General features: G+C 40.0%; 1 protein-coding gene across 2 annotated transcripts in view; it reads right to left on the reverse strand.

Moving 5' to 3' along the window:
• Positions 1-26,675, reverse strand: part of LOC149311379 (putative ATP-dependent RNA helicase DDX43) — a 49,417-nt gene that overhangs the window by 7,797 nt on the left and 14,945 nt on the right. For both annotated transcript variants that reach the window (XM_089530912.1, XM_089530913.1), the window contains exons 6-12: positions 19,517-19,673; positions 19,311-19,429; positions 17,552-17,662; positions 12,904-13,045; positions 7,630-7,730; positions 5,365-5,452; positions 2,997-3,124 (exon numbers count right to left, since the gene is read on the reverse strand). In XM_089530912.1, coding sequence (XP_089387038.1) covers positions 2,997-3,124; positions 5,365-5,452; positions 7,630-7,730; positions 12,904-13,045; positions 17,552-17,662; positions 19,311-19,429; positions 19,517-19,673 — 846 coding nt within the window. The remainder of the gene's footprint in view (positions 1-2,996; positions 3,125-5,364; positions 5,453-7,629; positions 7,731-12,903; positions 13,046-17,551; positions 17,663-19,310; positions 19,430-19,516; positions 19,674-26,675) is intronic.

Here is a 26,675-nt window from a genome sequence, read left to right on the forward strand (position 1 = left end):
GGCACAAATCCTACTTAACCCGTTTTTTTCAACATCGAGTTTTTCCCGATTTCTTTTCCAAAACATCGGGTTTTATCAGGGTGCTGCCAATGGGAACTTGCTCCCAATCCCACTTGCTCACTCCATTGTTTTTTGCCTCTCGGAACTCGGTTGCAGGAGTGAAAAAAGCATCTTCCAGAAATGCAGTGGATTCAAACTTCCCGCACTTTGGAAAGTGGTCTCCTTAAAGCACAGCCTGGCTTTTTTTTTTTTCATTTTCTGCCCATCAGTACCCTTATCTGCAGCAATGTTTGATTCTCGGAGCTCACCAAAGCCAGGCAGGGGGTTCTCCTTGGAACATCATTAGATAGTGGCTTTTTAAAATTAAAAATAATAATAACATTTGACAGCTTATTCATATATTTGCTATTGAATGTCCACAGTAGACTGCACCTTTAAATATTCGCGTCATCAATATGATAAAGGTGTGCATGATTTGTTTGACATTTTAAAAAAAACATATCAGTGGAGCTGTAGGTTAGGGGCTATTTTTTTCTCTTTCCCAAAAAATAAAACCACAAAATACTCTGCTCCCAAGTTGGTGCAAACTAAAGCTCTCGCACACATATTATATTATTGAGAGATTATATTATTATATGGCTGAGAGAGTGTGACTCCCCCCCAAGGCTAACCTATCCCATGGTATCCAGCTAAGGGTTGTTCTGAGGGGCTTGCCATTGCCATCCTTTGAGGCTGAAGGCGGCGGGGGGGGGGGGGGGTGTTGGCTAATGTGATTGACAGTTTAAAAAAACCTAAGAAAGATCAAAATGGCAGCTCCATTTTAAATCAATACAAAAGGTAATGTGAACTCCATCAGGGTTAAATTGCCATGGAGAGATTCGATCGGGTTAAACACAGTGGGAACTTTGATTTGGTATTGCATCATCAAATCTCCCCAGATCTACTCATCACAAAAATGGTAGTGTGAATGAGCCCCAGGTCATTCCTCTGTCCTTCTGGAAGTGGGTATCTGATTGCAACCTTCTTGCTCTCCAGGAAGACTGAAAGTAAAGCTTTTGACTGCATGGATCACAAAAAGCTTTGGAATGCTCTTAAAGAAATGGGAGTGCCACTGCATCTGATAGTCCTGATGAGAAATCTGTACTGAGGACAAGAGGCTACAGTTAGAAGAGAATTTGGGGAAACAGAATGGTTCCCAGTTGGCAAAGGTATCAGGCAAGGATGCATATTATCACCTTAATTTGATCAATTTGTATTCAGAAAATATCATAAGAAAATCAGGCTTAAACTCTGAAGAAGAAGCTGTAAAGGCAGGAACAAAGAACATCAACAGTCTAAGATACACTGAAACAAATGAAAATCTTTTGATATCAGATCGTGGTAAACAACGAATAAAGACTGTTGAGGATTTAAGAGAGGATGGTATCAATTGCAATTGGTTCCTCTACAGACAATTAAATGAAAGGTTTAAAATAGATCAAAGTATCCAGGGGTTTGCAATTGAAGAATCAGAGTTAGAAAAGACATTATTGAAGGAAAAAGACCATCTAATAGCTAAAATTAGAGATTCAGAGTTAATATGGGAAAATCCTCTTTTATCTAATAACAGCTGCAAGGGTGGTATCCACCGGAGGTTGAAAACAGAAAAAATGCCCAGATCTATTAGAATGGTTGTGGAAAGTCCTAGATTATATGGAAATGGACAAATTAATTTACCTGATTAGAAATAAATCAATAGACAAGTTCAAAAAGGAATGGTTAAAGACAGTAGAAAAAATCCCACTTCTACTGAAGGAGAAAGAAGATGAGAATTTAAAAGAGATATACAATCAACAGTAAAGAAAAAGAAAGAGAATAGAATGTGACTAAAATAATAGAAAAGAAATAAGAAAGAAATAGAAAAAAAAAGAATTTAGGGAAAATAAACCAACTGGAAGAGATAATGAAACAATTACAATATGAAAGATAAGGTAGCAAGTTAATAAGAAAAGTATGGTTAGATAAGTGGTAGAAGTAAAAGAAAGGTGATATTCAGAATATGGTTATTAGGAAATTCGTTTCATTAACTTTGTTTAGATGTGAAGAATGTAAGGAATAATACAGTATATGTGAGATAAAGAAGAATGAGAATGTATGTATGTTTGTACAACTTTATGTAAATAATGAAATAAAGATTATTATGAAAAGAGAGGGAATTGATGCAGAAATGAAGCCATGACATGGCATGTGACGCATGGAATACAATTCACATTACAATAGCTAGATAGAGAAGAGAACCAAGGCTGCAACCCTCTTGGTTCACACTATATCCATAAAAGACCATAATGGAGTGTGTGAGGATGGATGGGAAGAAGTCGAGATACAACTAAGAAGATGGCTATGTATAGATAGCTATGTATGGATTATACAGTGCTACCTCGGGTTACGAAATTAATTCGTTCCGCGGCGCCGTTCGTAACCCGATACATTTCGCAACCCGAAAAGGCGCTGGAAAGCCGCTAGCCGCGCTTCTGATTTAAATTTCGCGCCGAAATTAATTTCGTAACCCGAAAAATCTTTCGTAACCCGGAACAGTTTTTTTAAATCTAACTTTTTCGTAACCCAGAAATTTCGTAACGCGGTCAATTCGTATCCCGGGGTACCACTGTACTGATATGCTTCCTTAATTATGTTATGAGTGATGCATTATGCTAATTTTAAGTTTAATATTTTTAAAAAAACAAATCTAAATTGAAATCAACACCACCCTGGCTGAAGAGGGGTCATAGGTAAATTGGAAAGTAACGCTTGGAATACAGAAAATCCCAAGGTTGATCCATGGCATCTCCATTTAAAAGGTAACAGAAAAAAGATCTTTAGCTGTATTGGAGTAAGCAATAAAGGGGTAGAAATGGCCGATAGCCTGACTCATTATAAGACAAAATTCATAGGTTCGTATTTGTCAACAGTGAAACATAAACATAATCAAGTATTTGTGTTACATATCTTCTACGTACGTAAGCTTCTTGCCCACAAAAATGATGACTTTGTCTTCAGACTTCATACTGTCAATGAAGTAACGCGTGAAAGCTCTTTTTTCTTCTTCTGGAATAACCACCACCTTCTGCTCAACTGTACTTACTGCCTATCAAATAAAGTTTAACCAACAGTTTTAAAACTCTGAACGGAAGTTAATGGTTTTTAAACACTGTTAAAACATCATCACAGAATTGTACACACTGACTTAAGGGTGCCTCAACTCAATAACTTGATCAACAAATCTAATAAGTAATACACATGTTCTGTGCCAAGGAGGATGGATGTATGAAACCCAGGTAAGAATCCTTTAGATGTTCCTGGATTGGAAGGGCATAGTGGTAATCAACTATATGCACCTAAAATCACCAGTGCATAATTTCAAATTTGATTTTTCACTCCTCCCAGTCTAAGAATTGATTATTCAATTTGGGTTCATGCACAATTTTAGGCATACTGAAATGCACAATATACTTGTTGCAAGCTATCAAAGCTCCATGGGTTTCTTCAACAGGCAAGATGTTACAAACCAAACAGGAGGAAAAATAAAACACCAATTGGAGATGCTAGTCAGATGCCTGCATGTTGTTTCAGTCCTTAGTAAAGATGTTATGTTGGGGAGGATATCTTTTGCAGGTAGGCTCCTCCTCCTTCTGGCCATGAGGTAACAGGGAGATTTTCAAAGTCCAGGAAATTTAAAGTCCATTTGCATCTCAACAATTTTTTTCTTCTTAAATTTGGACTGAATTCACATGTTTTACTCACCAAAATGTTCCTGATGCAAAAAACATGGAGACTTCTTGAGGAATCCATTGTTCTCTGTCTACAAAGAGGCCTGTAATCTCACTGGAATGGAGATATATTGGATTGCAAAAGAGGGGTAACTGTCGAGATGCAATCATCCCCAGCATACCATCTTTGCTAAGGACTGAAAAAACATGCAGGCATCTGACTAACAACTCTCTTTCTCTTTTTCTCCTGTTTGGTTTGTAACATTTTGTGTGATAAAGAAGTCCAGCTTCAAAAACTTGCAAAAAGTATGCTGTGCATTCTGGTTGGCCAATAAAGGTATTACTGATGGAATTTTGATTGTATTTGTTAAATGGTCAACACAGCTACCACTGCAAATTTTAGGCATGTACACCTTGTTTCAATGTTATGGCCTTACATGGGAGTTAAGACATTTCAAAGGCCATACAGGTTCCTAGAGGGCAGAAGGTGCTACATAGCTATCTCATAATGAATGTATCAGAAAAAAATTGATGAAGATGAAATTGAAGGGGGAATGAAGATGAATTTTTTTCATGACTGCTTAATTGCTTCAGGAACCAATAACAGAAGAAAGATGCCAACTGGTAAAAGGGATCAAGACTTAACTCTTTTGAAAACTGGAGCGAACACTTATGGTTCTGTTCTTTTGTGCTCTAAATCAAAGAATTTTGGCATCTGCATGTCTTGATCTGTATATAGTTAAACATAATTACATGGTGAGAACTGGTTCTGGTTTCCAATATTGGGGTAAGGGGATAAAGTAGAGACCAATACCGTGGAGGAGGGAAAATCTGAATCAGATTTTTAGGAAGAATTTGACTCTATGCATTCTGATTCTACTGCTGGAACCAAAAGATTTCCCACAGCATCAGTAGTAGGTGCTTGCTTTTCAGGTACTGTGGCCTGTTACAGACTGCCAAAATAAAGCTGCTTCGGGTCTCTTTGGAGGTATGCTGTTTAAATGATGCATGCATCCTAAGAATCCAGAAGCTGCACCAAAGCTGCACTCTAGTGCTTAGGAATGGAGTGTGGCTTTGGCATGACCTCCGGACTCTCAGGACCCATGCATCATTTAAACAGCATACCTCCAAAGAGACCCGAAGCAGCTTTATTTTGGCAGTCTGTAACAGGCCTGTGACTGTGTTGATACTGTAGCTTGATGGGAGATAGTGGAGGAAGCGAGGTATATAGTATGCCAGAACCTCTTTAAGACCAAAGTTGATTTCACCTTCCAACTTCAGAAGGTACCCTGTCATTAACACTTTGTCCTCTTAACACTATCTTTAAGAGTGTAAGGGCTAGGACACCAAGTGTCTCCATAAACAAGTTTCAAAATGTTAGCTGACATGTTCTCTCTTCTTTCCAGTTTCTAATAATCAATTTAGTCAGTCAACTGTTATAAAACCAACTGTAACTTTTATTGAGAAACGTACAGAAATAAAGTATCTTATGTGAGTTAACTTCAAGCTCAGTATAGTTAGATTAAAATCAAACCTGGCAGATTTTAGCCACTCTTTATCCAACTTCCTCTCTAGACACACTTTTTTATTTGGTCCAAAGCAACATAAAGCAACTCACCGCTAAATCAAGAGTACCAACATAAACAATCATAGGATCTTTCAAATACGATTTTGAAAGACGTCGGACACCATCTGGCCAAGTAGCGCTGGTGAAAGCGAATGGAGAAATTGTTTACAAGCTAATTACAATGAGGATTACTGCTATAAATGAAGGATTCAATAATTTAATTGCTGTTCAAAAGCCACAGGGTTAAGACCTTACTCTGCTGATTATTGTCCAAGCATGCATTTCCATTTCATAATTTAAACTGTTACTCCACACTGACTCTTCTTGTGAAGAAAATATGACCCATAGCCCTTTTATAAACTTGTGTTTGGTTTTAAAATATTGTTGATAATATAAAGGAAGGGAAAGCTGGAGCATTCAGGTTATGATACCCATGCCCATGGTCACATTGATGACATATCTCCTGCTTCATACAACAGGGAATCAAGGAAATGGCATTCTTCAGAGTTACAGGCTATGCAATAGACATAGTGTCACACAATAATCTCCTTGGTGACTTCCACCTCTATCTGTTGCTGGTATGTTCCGTCCTTTCCATACGCTGGAAAAGGAGGTGAAAGGAGATGAAACCAAGCTATGTTTGCTGGTATATACCTTGTCACACAAACTGCAACCTGGTGCATCCCACCCACCCCACCACTCACAAATCTTTTCCTGACAAGAAAAAAAAAGGCAACAAACATTTACGTTAATCATCTCAGATTGCGGAAATGAGATGTGGAAGCTTGGAATAGGTAGAGTAGGGAAGGAACTCTGCATCCCACCCTGCAGCTATTTAAAAATTGTACCTCTCATTTACAATTTGCTAATTTAAACCTTATCTGAGGTACTAAGAAAGGTAGGAGAGAACTGGGAAAAGGGTAAATAAAAAATAAAAAATGGAAATACAGAACTAGGAAGTGTTCTGAAACCCTCTTCCTTCCTAGCTGTAAGATAGGAGATGGTTTGGGATTGTTTTGTCCCAAGAGCAATGCTATGGACTTTGGGTGTAGTAAGGCCTCTGGCTCTTGGGAACACAGCCAGAACAAAAGACTTGTCCACAAATTTCTTAAGTTTTCAAAGGTTTTACTAGTTACAAATACAAATAACATGAAACTGATCTCTTCTCTCTCAATAGTCCTTCCCAAATACAGTACCTTGCTCTCTTCTTGGTGGATTCTCTCTTCTTCTGAGGACTATCTTTCTTCTTCTGTGGACTTATCTTTTTTTCAAAGGAAAATACTCTCTCCAGGTCTGACTTGGCTGAAATCTTACTACACACTGAAACTAGCTAGAGGGAGACAGCATAAGACCCTGGGATTTCCCACAATCCTTGCCTTTCTTAAAGCTGTAGATCCCTATTTCCCCTTCTAAACTAATACATAGAAAACCTAATATAATCTTAACTAAATATATGTCTCAAGAGCATCAAAGATGCTCTGGAGGCATGACAGGGATGCTGGAAGGATAGCTCTCTACGGATTAGAAAGCTGATTCTATCTTTCACATATTTTCCTACAATACAGTGTTAACTACTTGATTCCTAGGAGAAATCATGCAGTATCAGTGTGATACAAACCCTCAAAATCCTTAAATGAGAGAAGAAGCATTGTCCCAATGCTTTTCTCCAAATTCCTGGTCTACTAGAATCCCAAGGATTGTCATTTTCATTTCAGGGTATTTGCATAATCATCAGACAATATGAAGCTTTAAGGGGCAGAAATTAGACACTCAAAATGAAAGCAAATGTTATTATTAACAAAGTAACAGGATTTTGAACATTTGGTGTTTGCATTATCAGGACTGCTACTGATCCAAGTTGTGGGAAACCTATCATTCATAATACAAGAGCACCCCTAGTGAATTTTAGTGCTAACTTTGTCCAACAAATATTATCCAGTTTGCCAATCCCAGACTAGCAGATTATTGTATGAATGTATTATTCTGCAATTTACATCTGAGAAAGGGTGTTTTCAGTTACAAAAAGAAACAGGTTATTCCAAATACACTGATAATGATCTTCCTTTGGATTAAAAACAAACCGCTTCATTAGCAGAGAAAGAGTAATATCAAAAACATGTCAGGTAATTCCTGTAATTCCATGGGAACTGATCAGCTACCTTGTTCTATCAGCTTCTTGGAGTAATGGATGTTTCAGTATTTTGACTGCTATTAATATTTGTTATTTGACATCCTATCCAAAGTGATGCATACTATGTTGCACTTTTCATTACAATACATGCTCAGGTGAAACTATTGTCATTAAAGGATGCATACCTGGTCATCACTGTTTGCCTGTCAGGACGTATGTCCAATAAAATCTTCATTATTTGAGGTTCAAATCCCATATCCAGCATTCTGTCAGCTTCATCTAAGACCTATAAAAAAGAACTGTTAAATACTGAGGATTACATGGCTATAAACTACTGGGCTTCTGAAACTGAGCATCAAAATAATAAATGTCTAAATTGTTGCCTGAAGAGTATATAGTTTTGTTTTATATGTAACTGTTATATTAATATGTTTTCTATGTTGCCTTGAGTGATTCAACAGTATCTGTATTACCACTAGAACTGCAACTGGAATGATTCCCCTCATACTTCTCTCAAAATCTACTCTAGAGCATGTTTCAAGATGGAGGAATGACCCATTTGTAATGAATTGCAGGTTTAATAGCATGACATGTCTCAGCTTATGGGATACTCCAGAATAGTAAACATAATTACACTCCTATTCATTTCCTGTAGAAGTTCTGAGATGCACTGTGTGCTGCAAACTTAGACACATCAAGTTTATCTGTGAAGAGTTTTTTTATTATTGCTTAATAATAGTTCTTTTATTATTACTTAATAAAACTTTTATGTTTATTGGAACACATGTTCCAATCAAAAGCCAGCTGAAGTGAAACAGATTGCCACTACTATTAAATATATGGATATTGTATCATCTGTGGTATTCAACCCATTTAGGTTTAATTAAGCCCATGGACTGGATTATTGTGTGTGTGATACAAAAAACACTCCCAGATGTAGAGGTGGGAATGATGCCAATGAGTACCCGAGAGGTTCTGCAGACCTCTACAAAGTGTATTTTAATATTCCATCTATCTTGACTAGGACCTCCTAACGTTAAAATGTTCACTCTGAAAACTGGGATGGGAATAGAGTCCGAACATTTTCCTTAAATTCATTATACAGTATTCTTTTCACCAATGATAAGTTAAGCTTACGTAATCATAGCATTACTTACATATTAATATCAACCTCAAGTTGAGTGCTTGCACTTACATAATCAAAACTGCACTATTCATAAACAGGTGGGACAGCAGCATATTTGAGAACCCTCAGGTTTGCAGGAACCTCCCATTCCTTGGGAGCAAAAAACCTACTAAAGGGGTGAGCTGATGCAGGGAGAAATACAGGTTGCCTCCAGAGTTTCCTGATTCAGGAGGAACATCTGCTGTCTGCACATCCTGCTCCAAAGGTGGTCTGAACACTCACAGGCATCTTCAGCAGCCCCCTCCTGATGCGAGACCAGAGGCATCAAAACAGTGATTCCAGCATCAAGCTGTGCCGCTCCATACTTTTTTGTTTGCATTCTCAATGAATGTGCATGAACACACTGCCTACAACTGCCAGTCAACCTCCTGATTAGACACCAGATGGCCAGCTACCCAACTACACCATCACATAGCATTCTATCAGTCAGTATGGCATATTGCACCTGCATCCCTGAAAAATTGGCAGAGCCAGATCATGGAGCCCAGCTCACTAGTGTAGGTTACAGTGACACTCATGCTGCAATCCATAAGCATAGCCACTGGGCCACAGATTATGCAACAACACTCCCGATACATGCTGTGACAGCCACCACCAGCAACATCAGAAGCTGCAGATACTGAGACTGGGGATCCCATGTAACAGCATGACACAGCTGTCATTGCTGCCACTGAAGCTGCCCTAGGCAGCGGAGCCATAGTCACTATCATGCTGCCACCACCCAAATGGCAGCGCTGCTGGTGGGTGTACCCAACCAGCAAGGACTGGTGGAAGTAGTTCATCATGAACATCTGGGCAAATGAACAATGGCAATGACATTTCCAAATCCCCTGCATCCTCTTCCACAAAATAGTGGTGGAGCTGCATGCAGAAGTGGAGAAGGTGGACACCATTGCAAAGACTGTCATCCTGGTAGAGAAAAGGGTCACACTCGCCATCTGGATGCTCACCCACCATAGCACCTATCGCCAAATTACCCAGCTGTTTGGGGTTGGCAGTACCACTGTGGGAGAAGTATTTGGGGAGGTCTTGGTCATGGAGAGGCACCTACTTTGGCTTCGGCTGATACACCAGCTGCGCCCCTTCCTAGAGCCAGGCGAAGAAACAGTGGTACATGTGCTGGTAACCTTTTGACTTGACTTCTGTAACACGTTCTACATGGGGCTACCCTCGTGCCAAGTTCAGAAACTTCAATTAGTACAAAATATGGCAGCCAGATTGGCCGTGGGTACACCTAGAACCAACCATATAACACCAGTTTTGAAATCTCTTCATTGGCTGCCACTTAGTTTCTGGGCGCAGCACGATGTTTGGTCATCACCTTTAAAGCCCTACATGGTTTGGGTCCTGACTACTTGTGGGAGCGTCTTCTTCCACATAATCCTCCCCGCACATTAAGGTCCTTTGGGAAGAATTTACTGCAGCCTAAAAAGGCCAGATTGGCTGCAGTAACCCAGAGGGCCTTCTCATCTGCCTCTCCTAAGGTTTGGAATGATCTTCCGGAGGAGATCCATCATATTACTACCTTAGAAGCCTTTAAAAAGGCTGTTAAGATGGATCTCTTTTGGCAGGTCTTCCCAGATTAGCCTCCCCTTTTTCTGATATGGATAGCCCCCGTTTACCCCACCTCAATTTTTCTACCTTTTTCTGTTATAATTTTTATTGTATACTGCAACCTATTTTATATTGTTACGTTTTTTATGATTGGGATGGGAGTTAGGGTATGGGATTATTTTAACTGTACATTTTATGCTATTGTGTTTTATTGTTTTCTTTATTTTGTAACCCGCCTTGATTCCTTTGGGAAAAGGTGGGATATAAATAAATTATATTATTACTACTACTATTGTCACACACTGTATACCTGGGCAATGTCCATCAGTTAAACAGAGGCATATAAATAAAAAAAATATGCTCTCATCCCTTCCAGTGTGCTCATAGTACACCTGACTGCCACATGAGCACATCCTCTGTCATGTCTGCCCCCTCACCATCCTGGGGTCCGATCAGGTGCTGTTGATCACATGTTCACTGTCGCCCACTCCATCCCCTGCAGATATCATGGATGGCTTTGCCAAAATGGGATTTTCACAAGTAGTGAGCACAATGTACTGGTACCACTGTCTGACTTGTGTTGACAGTGCAGTAGGAAGGCCAATTCATCAGCCAGAAGGACAGCTATTCCATCCTACTACAGGGGACCTGTGATCACATGGAGCGCTTCGTGGACATGGAGATCAGCTGAAATAGAAAGCATCATAACACCCTAGTCAGGTGCATGCTGCCATCTTCAACACTATGGAGGCTGCCATCTTCGTACCAGGGAACCAAACCATCACCCTGAGGGTCATGCAGATTGTGCCATTCCTGATCTCTAAGTGTGTCTACCCCATCTGGACATGGCACATACTATATGCCTAGCACAAACACTAGTCACAGCATCAATGTGCACATGCAACGTGGTGTGCCAGTTGTCATTTTAGGGAGATTGTGACCTGCACGGCCACTCCTGTATTCCAAAGCATCTCATAGATGACACCACTTGCCGCCTGTCTCTCACTGCTGGCTGCTTTGTTGGTCTGTGCCAGAGGTAATTGGTCATGGGGTCCATTGGCCATGGGGGAGGTAGAGATGCCCTCCTCCCACTGAGATGGCTCTGCAGAGGATGGCTCTGAAGGTGGTTGGCTGATGCAAGTCTCATTGGAGTCCTGGACATCCTCCTGGTCAATTGTGCAGTTGGGAGTGGGGTCATGGCTACACTATGTCCACCCCAACAGCCATGTTGGCAACTGTACCTGGGAGGGGCAGCATGTCTTTATGTGGTTGTCCTCCCAATCTCAACTCTGTGCCCTCAGTGCATGTTACCTGGAGTGGTGTTGAAGTGCTCATGGTGGAGACAGCCCATCATTTGGCTCTGAACACCTGGCTGACCGGGTCCCAGTGAATGCTGGCGCTGCAGGCCAGTTGCTTGGGGCATATGGTGGCATCTCTGCAAAGAAAGGCATCAAGCTCCTTGTAAAAGGGCATGGTAGCCGTGCCTTGGCTGCTGCACACAGTGTTCATGCACCTGTCCATAGCACTGTCAAAGATATTTGCTTTTCATCTTGCATTCTTTTGCTGTGTGTTCATGCCCCTTTGCCCCCATCTCTTCTGTGACCCTTTTGAACAGCTCAATATTTTGGTGGGATTTCCAGAGTTCCTCCTGCATGGTATTATGTCCTCATATGGCTATGAAATCAGCAGTGGTCCAAGAGAATCCTCTCCCTCTTTTTTCATGATTTGTGGATGCCATACAATCCTTCCATGTGTGGATGACAAATGCCAATGGTGCAGTAGGGCACTGATGTCACCATGCTCGTGGCAGATAGACACAGGACAATGCAATGTCTATGGTGAACAATGGCCAGTAATTGCATGGGGTAGGGGTGGGGGGAGTGAGAAGCGAAAGTTCCAGTGCAGGAGCATTAGGAAAGGACTCAAGGCACATAATCCTGACTAATTCTGTAAGCCGCCTGGGCCTTCCCACATTCCAGCACTCATGCTGTGCTGTTTAAACATCAGTGCAATAGTGCACTTTCCATGTCGTTGCAGAGCAAGCTGGGGATTATTTTGCTCCAGTTTTTGTCCCTGGAGCACAGCTTCATCCTAGTTTCTTCCCATTATGGCCTTGTGTGTCATATAAACAGCTGAGGCTCGAAACAGGGTGAAACCAGGGGTTTTGTTGTTGTTGTTTTGTTTGTTTGTGTGGACAACCCATAAGGGGGAAGAAAAACACAAAAGCTGACTGTGGACTGAATAGGTAAAGAATGCTGACCAGTGAAGGGGAGCAGTTTGGCAAGAAGGGAAAGAAATGGAACACACTGGAAGAAAGCATGATTGGTTGGCTGGAACACTATGAACTGCATAATTTTCTTGCAGGTTTCTTGCAATAGTGATCTCAGTTGTCTGAGTGTTTATTCTTATGCAACCAAATTAGAGCCATCTTTATTCTAGAGGAAGGAATGAATGGGCTTGAATCATTTTTTAAAAAACCTTTATCCCCAGAAGAGCTCCAAAAGGACCCAACATGCCCAATGGTCATAAAATACTGACTAATGGTTTGGAGGTGGGATGACAAGCCAGGAATGGGGAACAGAATGCCAAAGCCTGGAACATGGCAAGGTTCCAGCCAACTTATCATGAACCTGAACACTCCACAACGTAACTTTTTTGTTGCTTGTTCTATTTGCACATTATTGACTCCTATTCTTAATACATTATGTTGACTACTTGCCAAATAAGTTATGCTTCTCAGGTTTATGAAGTTGTTCATCTGAAGGTCATTCAATCTACCAGGAGTAGCAATAACAATATCCACACCTTTGGTAACAATGTTGATCTGCCCTTTCCGATCTCCACCACCATATATGCAAATGCTAGAAAGAATGAACGATATTTAGCCTTTGTAAATTAAAACTGTTCTGATATTCTGCACAGTATTTTAATATTTACAATGGACAGAGGTTCATTAAAAACACAGGTTGCTTACCTATAACTCTTTGAGTGGTCATCTATGAACTCACACATATGGATCATTTCCAACTACATCAGTGCACATATGGAACCTGATAGAACTGAGCTATTTCTTTTTGGCAAGAATTCACACTTCCACACACATATAACAATAAATGTTTGTCCTTTCAGAGCAATGTCTGCCAGTGATCATCCAAGGAGAAAAATATATATAACAGGACTAAAAAAGAAGGGGGTGGTGGGCTGATTATGTGAATTTACAGACCATGAGTCAGGAATGTCTTGAAGGCACACAACAACAGCAACAACTCAAAAACAAAAAGTCATTAGGTAAGCAATCTGTTGCTCCTTGTGGTCTCTGTGACTCACACAAATGGGAGATTAATGGGCTATTCACCATTTTATATGTAATGCCAATAGTGAAGAAAGAACTGTTATTCCAAAGGCATCATCATCTACTCTGGCTCTCACATCCAGTCTATACCAATCAAATGAATACTGATGGTTGTGACTACATTGTTTTTTATATTTTAAGCAGTGGAAAGTCTTGCAACAGAAGCTGCCACAGCTCTGGTTTAGTGACCCCTTGGGCATTGCGGAAGAGGTTTCATAACTGATAACACAAAACAATTGTGCTAGCCACCCAGCAAGAGAACAACAAACTTTTCTCAGGCCCTCCATAGAATATTAAAAAGAAACAAAATTTGTGTAAATTCAGTAGTTTGATATAGGTACAAAGTCCAGTGAACATCCAAAGTAGTACTCTTTCCAATTACGAAGAAAGATATTTCAAAAGAACTAGTAAGAAGAGGTCCTGGTTCAAAAGGAAATATGACACTGACTTAAGTTAGAAGCCCACATCTAGTTTTAAAGTGACCTCATCCAGGCAAAAATACAGACCTGATCTTAGGACCCAAGGTGCTCTGTTCTACCTAACTGAAATTATGATTAACAAGAACACACTCTTTCAAAACCACAATTGCAGGTTGCTGAAAACCACTGGCCCAAAAGTCTTGTCCTTTAATTGCAAACTCCAAGACAGGTTCAATGCAGGTAATGGGGCTGAAAGTGAGGATGCATTTTTACAGTTTGCTGATATAATGAAGACCCACTCGTTGAGTGCTGCTGACAACTATACTAGCTTGGAAATAGAAGTGCAGCAATGGCAATGACAGACTTAAGGTTTTCAGAGACAGAAACTGAAGGACATGAACGACAGCATACCTTGAAGCACTAGGTTGTCTGCAAGTAATCAGAGAGCATTGACAATTTAAAGCACAAGCTGCTACTAGCAACTCTTGAATTAACTGCAGGAAATCCTGAGAGGTTGTACCCTGCAAGTTGCTAATTGCAATGTGAATTGATCTAGGCATCTCATCCTTTGGTGAGAATGTCTGGCACTATACACAATCTATATGTGTTACATATTCAGCAGAGAAGGACATGTATGCAGTTTGTGTGTTCCTCCAGCACATGAGTATTCTGTGGACTACACTTAGATGATGCCTCTATTTGTGGCACAACTTTTGTTGCTGTACTGAGAGAATCTACAAGATCATTTGTTTTTTCCCACTAGATGAACTGCCATTGGAAAAATGTTGAACAGTCTGCCCGCACCATCCATGGGCTTGCCACCCACAGACTTGAACTCACATGGATGGCAAATCTGGGGGGGAAAATGGTGCACACACCTGAACTGCACACATGGGAGCGCACCGCCACTAGAATCAACGGGACTTGAGGTTCCGTGTTTTTACGGATCCCCGTAAAATACAAAGGGACAACTATATAGTAAAAACACCACCCCAAGTGGTTCAGTATCTTAAGAAGAAATCACAGAGCTGGCTCTAGCTTGTTTCTTGAGGTAGGAGACAATGACTGTGTTATCAGTCACCAAATGTGTCACTTCTCTTATCTAGAAGGTCTCAATTATTCTGAAAAACTGTCATTACAGCTAGTATCTCAAGGATGTTTTTCTGGAGATGCTTTGTCCCTGCACCCATGTCTTCTTCACAGGCTTGGAAAAGGTATGATCTCTCCCATGTAGCATCATGACACACACCAGCTTTGGGTTTCAAGGAGCTCATCTGCTCTAAGACTGCCTAATCCATCTACACCAGACACCTTGCAACATGTTTCAAAGCTATAAGCAGTGTGTTCCGGCCATCTATTTTTGGATCTAATGTTGCAACTGATGAAATGCTGAAGCAGTTCCATATGTAGCCTGACATAAGCATGATATGTATGTGTGGTTACTGACATTAATCCTAACAGCACTCTTATGAACTTTGCTTATGTTCACCAACAGAGTGTCAGTTGTTTGGCTAATGCATGGCTGATGCCCCAAAACATCCAACACATATTTAGGTCAATTGCCACAAGCCAGTCTTCTCCAGGAAGAATGGATGCAAGTGTCACCATCCTGTCGGGTTGAAAAGGTAGCATAGGACTTCCTATTTATAACCTTGAGCATCTTCCCTTCTCAATCTGCTTGGGTGTTTTGCTCCTGGGAAGATTTTCTCTATGAAGCTTCAATAGTTACAGAGTTAGGATAGAGATATCTGTACAATATGGAACAATAAAGTTTCGTCCACTATAGAGGATCTTGATTATCTTAGAGCAGTGATGGTGAACCTTTCGGAGGCCGAGTGCCCAAACTGCAACCCAAAACCCACTTTATTTACTGCAAAGTGTCATGTCCCTCTGGCTTTCTAGTAACAAACTCTGGCAAACTGTGCTGGGATGATGGCACATGTGCCCACAGAGAGAGCTCTGAGTGCCACCTCTGGCACACGTGCCATAGGTTCGCCATCACTGTCTTAGAGTTATATAGAACTGATGAGGAGGTCTGCTATGAAAAGTGTGCACTGTGGAGAATGAACACAAGCATTTGGATAGCTTCTACTCTGACTGAAAACTTTTAAACACTGAAACAGTGACTGGAGGTTTGACATTCAGAATGGTCTGAATTGTTCCCCAGAAGAGAGGACAAAACATTTTTTCAATAATTCACAAGAAAAAAAATGACAGAGGAGAGAAACTAACACAAAGAAAATGATTGCTCAGGACTCAGATTTAAAGAGAATTTTCTTCACCAGATGATCATTGTGGCGGATAGCAAGAAACCAAAATCTATGGAAACCATTCTATCTAAGCACAATGTAAATGGGTGGAGTTCCTGCCAAAAAGAGATCATTCAGGTCTAAAAGGTTTTTAACAAGCACTGCACAGGCACAAGTGACCCACATGTATGAGTGACAGAGAACAGGAAGTTAAAGGTATTTTTCCCTAAATGAGAGTAAGGGAACAGATTTTGAACAAGCATAAAAAACATACTGCTGAAAAAAAGCTAAGTATCTCTATGTTGTTGGTCATTAATGCTAAAATTGTTATTAAACAGCATTTGGCTGGTTTTAGAAATGAATGCATATAGACTTCAATTAATGAAGTAGCTGTGTTCCTGGACATTACTTCTTCATTAAAAATATGGTACCCTGGGGCAAAAATAACATGGAAAGAATAAGGATTATGTTCCTACATTTAAAAACAAACAAACAAACAAAAACCCAAGGGGTAGTTCAACATGTTTCAGCAAACATTTTATCCAAAACTAATAATATCTACATGTGAAATGAAACAACTAGGTCAGGCACACTTTGAATAAGTAAATAAAAACATTCTGAAACTTCCAGAGACTACTGGAAAGCTTCTTCCAAAATGCACTCAGGGATTATTTTTTTCTTTTACTAAGTCTCTTCTTTTCCTCAGTTTCCATTTTGGAAAGATTTATTTATTTATAAAAACATGTTGGGGTTATTGAGACAGGATTATTTGCTTTCTCCTTTGCTTTGCTGTTCATTCATGATTAGCAAGGAATTCTGGAGTCAGCTGCTGTTTACCTTGCCTCTTGTAAGCAGGCACACATAACTACTGTAGGATTAGACAGAGTATAACCACATTATTTCCCAGCTCAGGATTTAGTGCAGTTTACTACAGACATGCTGCTGCATCATGATATTGAAGGTCTATGTTTTTCCAGCCCTCCTTCACCATCCTCCCAATGCTGCTAAAACTTTTCCAGGTAGATAAGGGGATGAAAAGGAAAAAGGAGGCCTGAGAAGGCATAAAAAGAGGCTTTGTTAGGTATGTATATATTTTAAATCAAAAGTAGATAGTTTTAACACTGAAAACTACAATGGAGTGGTGAATGACTCTAAATTCTCTAAATGAAATCTATTCGATTGTCTCTCCTGCAGTCAAAATAGTCACTACTATTATCATCTTTTCCTAGACGTTAAGTAGTTTTCAATCAGTAATTAAGTACGCACATGAAACATGTACTTGCTAAAATCCTCACACAGCAACAGCACTACTAAAAATAGTAGAGAAGAGAATACGATATATGTTACCTTTTAATTCCTTTATAAGAATATTTTAAGCATTCTGCTTCAACCTGAAGAGCCAATTCTCGAGTAGGAGTGAGAACCAACATACCAGGTCCACCACGCTTTTTTCTAGGTCTGCAAAAAATGTTCAGAGGTCTTTAGACAGTATTTAATAAGAAAAACTAGAAAAGGAAGGTGAAAAAGTTGCCTAAGGAAAGACTGAAAGACTCTCTAGGCCCTAGAAGCTAGGACATTTGTAATAAGCACATAAACTCAGGAGTGAATTGGAAAGGAAAGGATAACATCCACTGCTTGATTTCTAAACTAGTATCATTCAGATTTTGCTAGAATCATATTAATTACTATTCTTCTAGCATAAATTACAAGAAAGCAGGCCCCAAAGCACCCAACACTTACAAATTAAAATAGCAGTGGAAACTGCTAAACCTAGATTAATGGTGATTTAGGGTGGGATGGAAGAATGGATGTCTAGGTAATACAACATCCAGGTACTTTGGAGGCAACATGAGAGGGGAAAAATGAGGGGGAGGGCAGTATTTCTTACCCAGAAAAATGCATGTCACCTGAACAAAGATTTCATGTGCAAACAAGATGGCAAAAGCGAAAAGGTGTTGTCCTAAACCAAAAGAACAGAATGGCAAACAAAAAGATCTAGGGAAAAGTAACTATAGAAAAATTAAAAAAAAGTTTTATTATCTTAAGTATTCAATGAGCATAGTAACAATAATTCTGTAACATCCAGGCAAACCGTGTATATTCAAGGCAATGTGCTTTGCCAGAGGATGAAAGCAACACATAATGTATACAGTATCTGTTTACATACAAAGCATAAAATAAAAATTCTGCCACTATACATAAAAGGCTGAAAACTATAAATCCCAAATGGCATACAGAATCCAACATTCACAGCTGTTTTTATGGCCCTTAGGGCCCCCCATTTAAAAAAACTGCTACAAAATACCCCCTAAATTCCCTCTAGAAGGCATTTGTGCATGCTCCTCACTCAGCTATTTTAGGCCGAGGAAAGGCATTTAAAACAAAAACAAAAAGTATATCTGAAGTTACTTCTGGTCACTTCCTGTTCTGGAAAAATGGCCCAGAGGAACCAGAAAAATGGCAGAAATGGCCTCCTTCCATAGCGCCAAGAGTGCACTGAGTAACAAGTGGTAGCAAATAAATTAGAGGGTTTTGCAGTGGGAGTGTGTGGTGGTGAGATGCATCCCCGCACCAAGATTTTCTAGAGGGACAATGTGGTCACCTAGCCCCCCACAGTTGCTGGAATTGAAGACTGAACAACTTTTGTAAAACAAAAACAAAACAAAACCACCATTTGTATTTGAAATTCTTCATATGCCTCCCAATTCTGACATATAGCTATGTCTTGGCTTACAGCAGAAAAAGGATGCAAAATACAGTTGCCAAAACTTGAAGTCCCAGCCAATTTCTTGCCTTTAAAAATATTTTGATATTAACAATTGTAATGATTATAATGGCATCGATTATTGTAACCATTTCAATATTTTATTGTCTAATTTGTTTTTAATCATATTTATTAGCTGTCTTAAAGGCTAATTTGCATTGGAACAGCAGGATAAAATGTAATAGACTCAAACATTAAATATGGAGCAATAGCAGCAGTGGACATCTTTTTTATCTTTTTGCATATGCCTCTCTTAACGAACACTAAATGCAATACTTTGGATCTTTTACAGTTAATATACACCCACCCTAAACACACAAAGCACATTCCTCTAGCTCTTACATTGGCTGTAAATCCAAATGAATGAATCCAGGCATCAGATAAGCCAATGTCTTTCCAGTACCTGTCTGTGCTATTCCAATCAAATCAAATCCTTGGAGTATTATTGGCCAAGCTTGTGCCTAAAATAAAAATGAAATAAGTATTCTAAAAGAGCCGAAATTTAATCAGAACAATCATCATGTTATTCAGAAATAAAACTAAGGTACCTGAATTGGGGTAGGCCTCTGAAAACCCACTTTCCTTATATTTGCCATGACATCAGGATAATGCTTAAAAGCATCTTCAAATCTACAGATGGGATTGGGAATGTGACGCTTTTCACCCTCTTTCAGGTCATCACATGTGATGTTATTGTTTTCTTTTCTTTAAAAGACACCAAAAAATAATTTTATACCATCAATAGGGGAAAAAAAACGTTTCTGGAAAAGCAGGCTCGGGACAGACCACCCAAAAAGGGCTGCCTGCCAGCGGCCTAATTTCCTCTGGAGGGAAGCCACAGCCGCCAAACCACACGGCTTCCCTCCGTAGGAAAAAGAAACTGGAAAATCTAGGTTCTATTTGTGCCGAAGGTGCAACGTAATGAGTACGACACTGGCGCACTCGTTACGTAAGCGCCGTGCAGTGACGTGCGGATGCCACACTGCGCTTAAATAACAATGGCGGCACCCGTGCAGTTGCTGCGCAGTCCCTAACCACAAAATCAGAGCCAGCACTGGATCAGAAAAGTCGGAATGGGCCCAAACAGACAGGCCAAAATAAAGCTTCTTCAGGTCACTTTGGAAGTATGCTGTTTAAATGATGCATGCATCCCAAAAGGCTGGTCGTCGCGGCAAAGCTACGCTCTAGTCCTAAGGACTGGAACACAGATTTGGTGCAGGTTCTGGCCTCTTAAGTTGTGTGTGTCATTTAAACAGCTTACCTCCAAAGTGACCCGAAGCAGCTTTATTTTGGCCTGTCTGTTTGGACCCAATATTTTTACATTCTTAAAAGATTCTTAACTAGTCTATGACAGAGGATGAAGAAAAAGGACATTATGTCCTACATATATATTCTACACAACTGTTTAAAAGTGATACATTATAGTATAATCAAAACCAGTAAGACACATTGACACTTATTACTCTCAGTAAACAGCTAGGATTAAATATACTCAAATTGAAAAGAAGAAGGTCCTCCCTCTATCCACCATAATCCAGAGGGAGAGATGGGCAGGTCAACTCCATTGGGCCTTTCCTGGAAGGAAGGGCCCTCCCTCCAGTCCATCTGCCGTGGTCCAGGCCTCAGAAGGAGAGAAGGTTTGCTGGACTCCCCCCCCCCCCCCACACACTTCCATTCCCTTCTCCTTTTGTGTCTTGTGTTTTTAAATTGTAAACCTGAGGGAAGGGAAATGGCCAATTTAAAACAATGTAAGCCGTTCTGATAGCCTTTTTGGCTGAAGAGCGGGGTATAAATACTATAAATAAATAAATAAATAAATAGCTAAAAAAATAACCATAAAAGTTGTATGCATATCTCCCATAATTCCATATTCTAGGTATTATGTAAGCATTTGCTATTTCATTCTCCAGTCAGTGAAAAAACAAACTGTGCTTATTGCAGAACAACTCACATTGTAATGACCAAGAAACATAAAAACAAAACCCACACAAGATGCTAGGGATCAAAGTGGCCCTAAACACACTATTTAATTTTCTCCATATATTCTCTATGTATACAGAAACATAATGAGTATATTGAATAATTGTCATTTGTTCTAAACCAATTACAGTGGATGCTTGTTATCTGTTGGGGTTTGGTTCCCCCCATAGATAACAAAATCCATGGATGTTCAAGTCCCATTTAATACAATGGAATAGTAAAATGGTGTCCCTTATATAAAATGGAAAATTAAGCTATGCTATTTGGAATTTATACTTTTTTAAAATATATTTTTAATTTGTGGATGCTTGAATCCGTGGATAAAAAATCTGTGGATAAGGAGGGCCGACTGTAGTTTAGGTGAAGCAGAAGAACATAACATAAAGGATCCACAGCACTGTCCTCAAAATCGATCATTTTAGGTGAGCAACGTAGGTCTAGGGGGAAACCCTCCAGGAACATGCTTCACTCTGCAAACCACACCAGCAAAATTTGGTGGCAAACCAGGAAAATTACTTTAAAAGAGAAACAAATTAAGCATGTTTGATGTTTTGCCTGATTTTGAGGATATGCTTTGGAGGGGGAGGAGACAGTGCCAAACAAAAGGAACGGCCATGGGCACATGGTTTGTATGTTAGTAACCTCTGACTTACAGAAGTCACCGCTTACCTAGGCTGCAAAATCAATTTTTGGTATGGCATTCTGTGGCTGGCCTTTGAACCCTGTATATACTTACTTACCTAAGTGTGAATCCTGCTCTAAATTCTGCATGGTTCTCTGTGGCTATAAATTAGAAATATCATGTTCACCAAACCTTAAATCATTCTGCTTATCACAAGCAAGTAATCTAACACGCCCACAGTTTCCAAACAAGAAAAAATAGTAAACTGCAACAGCATTTAAAAAGCACTGCTCTCCCATCTCATTCACTCTTTTTGCTATTTGATAAATCCTTTGCTTACTATTTGAACAGATTCCTTGAGGTATCCTAATGAAGACAGAAGACATCTATTTCTAACTGTCCAAAATTATCCAGGGCTGTAGCTATACTGCAAATTTAACGCCATTTGACACCACTTAAACTGCTATGACCCAATGCTGTAGAATTCTGGGATTTGTAGTTTTGTAAGCTATTTAGTTGTTTTGGTCAGAAAGCTCTGGTGTCCCGACCAAACTACAAATCCCAGAATTCCATAGCATTGAGTCACAGAAGTTAAAACACAATCAAACTGCTTTACTTCTGCAGTCTGGCAGCAGCCTCCATTCCATTTGGGAAAACCATAAATGCTTCCTTGATTATAATGAAGGAGTGGGTTGGCACTGTTGCTCTGCTGGAAGGTATGAACCATTAACAGGTATTTAAATCACAAAATTGTTTGTTGTTGCATGCCTTGAAGTAATTTCTGACTTATGATGATCCTAAATACAACCTTATCAGGTTTTTTTGGGCAAGTTTCTTCAGATTGCTTTCCTCTGAGGCTGAGAGTATGTGACCTGCTCAAGATCATCCAGTGGGTTTCCATGGCCAAATTTTGTTAAATCAACATTTTATGTCCAATCATTATAGAATGTTCTAAATGGTGTTCTGTGCAGGCACAGGATAACTAAATTGTGAGAGTCCCAGTGACCACAAAGAATAATTGAAAAAGAAACCAAACTGGTGAAGCAATCTGGACTCATGCTTCAGGTAAGCATGAAGGCTTCTGTATCTGTGCCGAAGAGCTCCTTCAAAAACAATCCCTAGACGCAGCACATTTCCCCAGGCTTTCAGCCTTCCTACTAATGTTAGTACAGACTACTGTAATCAAATGGCCTCCACAGTGGTCTCCCCTACTCCAAATGTAGCAGACACTGCTTGTTTACGGCCAGATTTACAATGTTCTGAGCAGACCCAGAACAAGGGTATGCGATGTACAGGAAAGGAACATACAACTAGTATGACCGTAAGCCTGAGGGCAGGGAAATGTCTAATTAACCATTTGTAAGCTGCTCTGATTTTCTCATGAGCAGGGTATAAATACATTAAATATTACTAACAATAATAATAGTAGGATCTGCCATGATTGATCCCTTGAGAAGGTACAGATATAATCTCTCTAGTTGATGTAGGGCCAAAAGAGAGGGCCACAAAGGGGTGGCTTGAAGCAGCCCTCGCCAAAGCTGGCTCGGGACTGTGGCAACCACACACTGCAGTCCCAAAGGCACCCTCCACCACATGCCCAAATAGGAACAGAGAAGATCCACTACTTTTTGGCCTGGATTTGGGCACCCTGGAAACAGTTTCAGCACAGTTTCCACATGTCTTAGGGGTGTGCATCATCTAATGGCCATAGAATCAGAGTTGGAAGAGACCACAAGAGCCATCCAGTCCAACACCCTGCCATGCAGGAAAGCTCAATCAAGGCATCCCCGACAGATGGCCATCCAGCCTCTACTTAAAGACCTCCAAAGAAGGAGACTCCACTACACTCTGAGGGAGTTTGTTCCACTGTTGAACGGCCCTTACTGTCAGGAAGTTCATTCTAATGTTGAGGTGGAATCTCTTTTCATGTAGCTTGCACCCATTGCTCCAGGTCTTAGTCTCAGGAGCAGCAGAAAACAAGCTTGCTCTCTCCTCAATATGACATCCTTTCAAGTATAAACAGGGCTATCATAGCACCTCTTAACTTTCTCTTCTCCAAGCTAAACATCCCCAACTCCCTAAGTCGTTCCTCATAGGACATGGTTTCCAGACCCTTCACCATTTTAGTCGCCCTCCTTTGGACACGCTGTAGTTTCTCAACATCCTTTTTGAATTGTGGTGCCCAGAACTGGACACAATATTCCAGGTAGGGCCTGTCCAGAGCAGAATAGAGTGGCACTACTTCCCTTGATCTAGACACTATACTTCTGATGCAGCCTAAATCACATTGGTCTTGTTAGCTGCTGCATCACACTGTTGACTCATGTTCAAACTGTGGTCTACTTGGACTCCCAGATCCCTTTCACACGTAGTCTCGTTCAGCCAGGTGTCATCCATTCTATATCTGTGCATTTCATTTCTCCGCCCTAAGTGCAGTACCTTACATTTCTATTAAGGTCATTTTGAATTCTGACCCTGTCCTCTGGGGTATTAGCTACTCCTCCTAGTTTGGTGTCATCTGCAAATTTGATTAGTATGTCCTCAATTCTGTCATCCAAGTCATTGATAAAGACATTGAATAGCACTGGCCCCAGGAGAGACCCCTGTGGGGCCCCACTGGTCACTTCTCTCCAGGAGGAAAAGGAGCCATTGTTGAGCACCCTTTGAGTTCGGCCAGTCAACTAATTATAAATTCATGTAACAGTTACTTTGTGTAGCTCAAATTTCACTAGCTTGCTTGCAAGAATATCATGGCCTCAGTAAGGCCTTTCATGAAATCAAGATATACTATATCCACAGCATTCCCTTCATCTATCAAGCTGGTAATTTTATTTAAAGAGAGAGAGAGAGAGAGAGAGAGAGAGAGAGAGGGAGAGAGAGAGAGAGATTGATTAGATTTGACTGGCATAACTTATCTGAAACCCATGTTGACTTTTTGTGATGCCCCTAAGCTAGGTGGATGCTGGCTTTTTCAACCTGTCTGTTCAGGCCCGTAGTGATCAGAGAATTCCAACAGTAAATCATTTCACATAACTATACCACCTGTCTAACTCATGCACTGTGAGATGTATAACTCTGCACAGAATGCCTGAATTGCATGGTATGAAACTCTGTCAAGTTTTTAGCTCATCTTGGTTTCTTTAACTTTGTGAGCCACCTTGGGTCTCATATCAGAACAGTGGCATATAAAGCGAATAAACAAACAAACAAACAAACGATCCCTTTATAAGTCTACTATTTTACAAACAAAGGAAGTTTCCAATTAGTGTGATAAAAAAACACGTGCAAATGGTGGCATATTTAACAATATCCCCCAAGAGTTTTATTTGTAAGTTTATACAGTAAGTTTTCATACTGGCAGGGGTTTTTAAACTTTAAATTCCCACCAGTATCAGTTATGAAAGTTACCAGCTGAGTTTTAAAGCTACATGGATATTGTACACATGAGAATCTTTTATATAACAATTAATTACTGGCTTTCCCACTTCTTGGTTAATTCTAACTAGAGCAGATGCATTCAATCAATTGTTGAATTGTAAATCAACACTTAGGTAAATCCCATTTTAATGAGTCACCTCTAGCAGGAACTAAAAGTATTTATGGCTAGATTTGCAAGGAGTATATACTTCTCAGGCAGCAGTAACCAGGCTCTAAGTAGTGGTCCCCAACCTTTCCTATGCCCCACACCCCTAAGAAATGTCTGATCAATGTTCACACCTCCTACAAAAGTAATATCACATCTGAAGTTGAAAAAGTCTAATTTCTAATTTTTGAACCACAAATTGAACTACATACAATCCTGTGAGGAAACTGAACTTGTCAAAGTAAGTGTTTACCTCAGTGCTTATAACAGAAATCTAAATTGAGCCATTAGATTCCAATTTATTCAGAAAAATGTAAACAGTAAAACCAATAACAAATATAAACATAAAATGCAACAACTTCATTGTTCCTGCTTCTCATCATGATTTTGCCAAAGCATGGAACTTTCTTGCTGACTGAGATCCACAGCGGATGCCTGTGAATTCAGGTGATTACTAGATTTTGTCTTGATTGAAAAAAGAGAACTGAATCCAGATTCACACAAGTATGTTGTTGCAAATAGAATGAAGACATGGAGTGTTTTCCCACCAAGTCTTGAGAACATATCCAGTGCTGCACACCAAAACTCTTCTAATGTCTTGCTTTCAAATTGCATTTCAAGAGGTCTATTTGTCCACAAATCAATAAGATCTTCCTTCAGCTCTTCATCATCTGACATTTTTTTCTATATTGTAGGAGTATGGATTCCATCAGCAAAATATCCCTGAAATGAATCCGAAAACATTGCCAAATGAGCCATAATTTCTTCATGCACAGTAGAATTTATGGATCCAGCATTATCAGCCATTTCTCCTAGTGAAGGAACGTTTGAGAGACTGTCTCTTTCTATTCTCCCACACCAAAGGAACAACTTTTCTTTGGAGGCATTCACTTTTCACAAGTCTTCAATATATTTATTCCTTTTCCTTGAAGAGAAGCACTCAGGCCATTCACAAGTGAAAATGCCAGTGAAACCAGCATTTGGGCAAGCACCTGTGATCCCAATGCACCAATCAGATCATACTCATGCTCCTCCAGAAAAATGATTTCTTCCCACAGCTCAAAGAAACAGCTTAAAGCTTGTCCTTGTGACAATAAATGAACATCTTTGTGGAAAAACAAAAGTGAATGCTCACTTTGCAGATCCTCACAAAATAATCTCAAAATGGATTGGTTCAAAGTATGCTCCCTGATTCAGTTGATGAGATCTTCACACAAGAATCCAGGCCCTTCTTCAAATCTAGTGACAATATTTTTGATGCCAAAGCATGCTAATGAAGAAAACAATGAGTTACTTGCAAGTCTGGAATCTCCCTTTTCACCAATCCAGGAACGTCAGATTTATTTCTAAGCACTGTGGGTGCCCATGAGAGCACACAGAACCAATGACTGATATCTAAAGCATGGGTAGCAAAGAAGTCTTTCACCAGCTGCATCACATTCTTTGTAGTTTTTTTCAAGTCTTTACAAACCAGGAAATCTTCCTTCACAGCACCATAGCTTCATTGACATACTTCACTAAT

Source organism: Sceloporus occidentalis, unplaced genomic scaffold (genome assembly GCF_023333645.1).
Source record: "Sceloporus occidentalis isolate IW3139 unplaced genomic scaffold, rSceOcc1.0.p SCAF_6, whole genome shotgun sequence".
NCBI classification, from domain to species: Eukaryota; Metazoa; Chordata; class Lepidosauria; order Squamata; family Phrynosomatidae; genus Sceloporus; species Sceloporus occidentalis.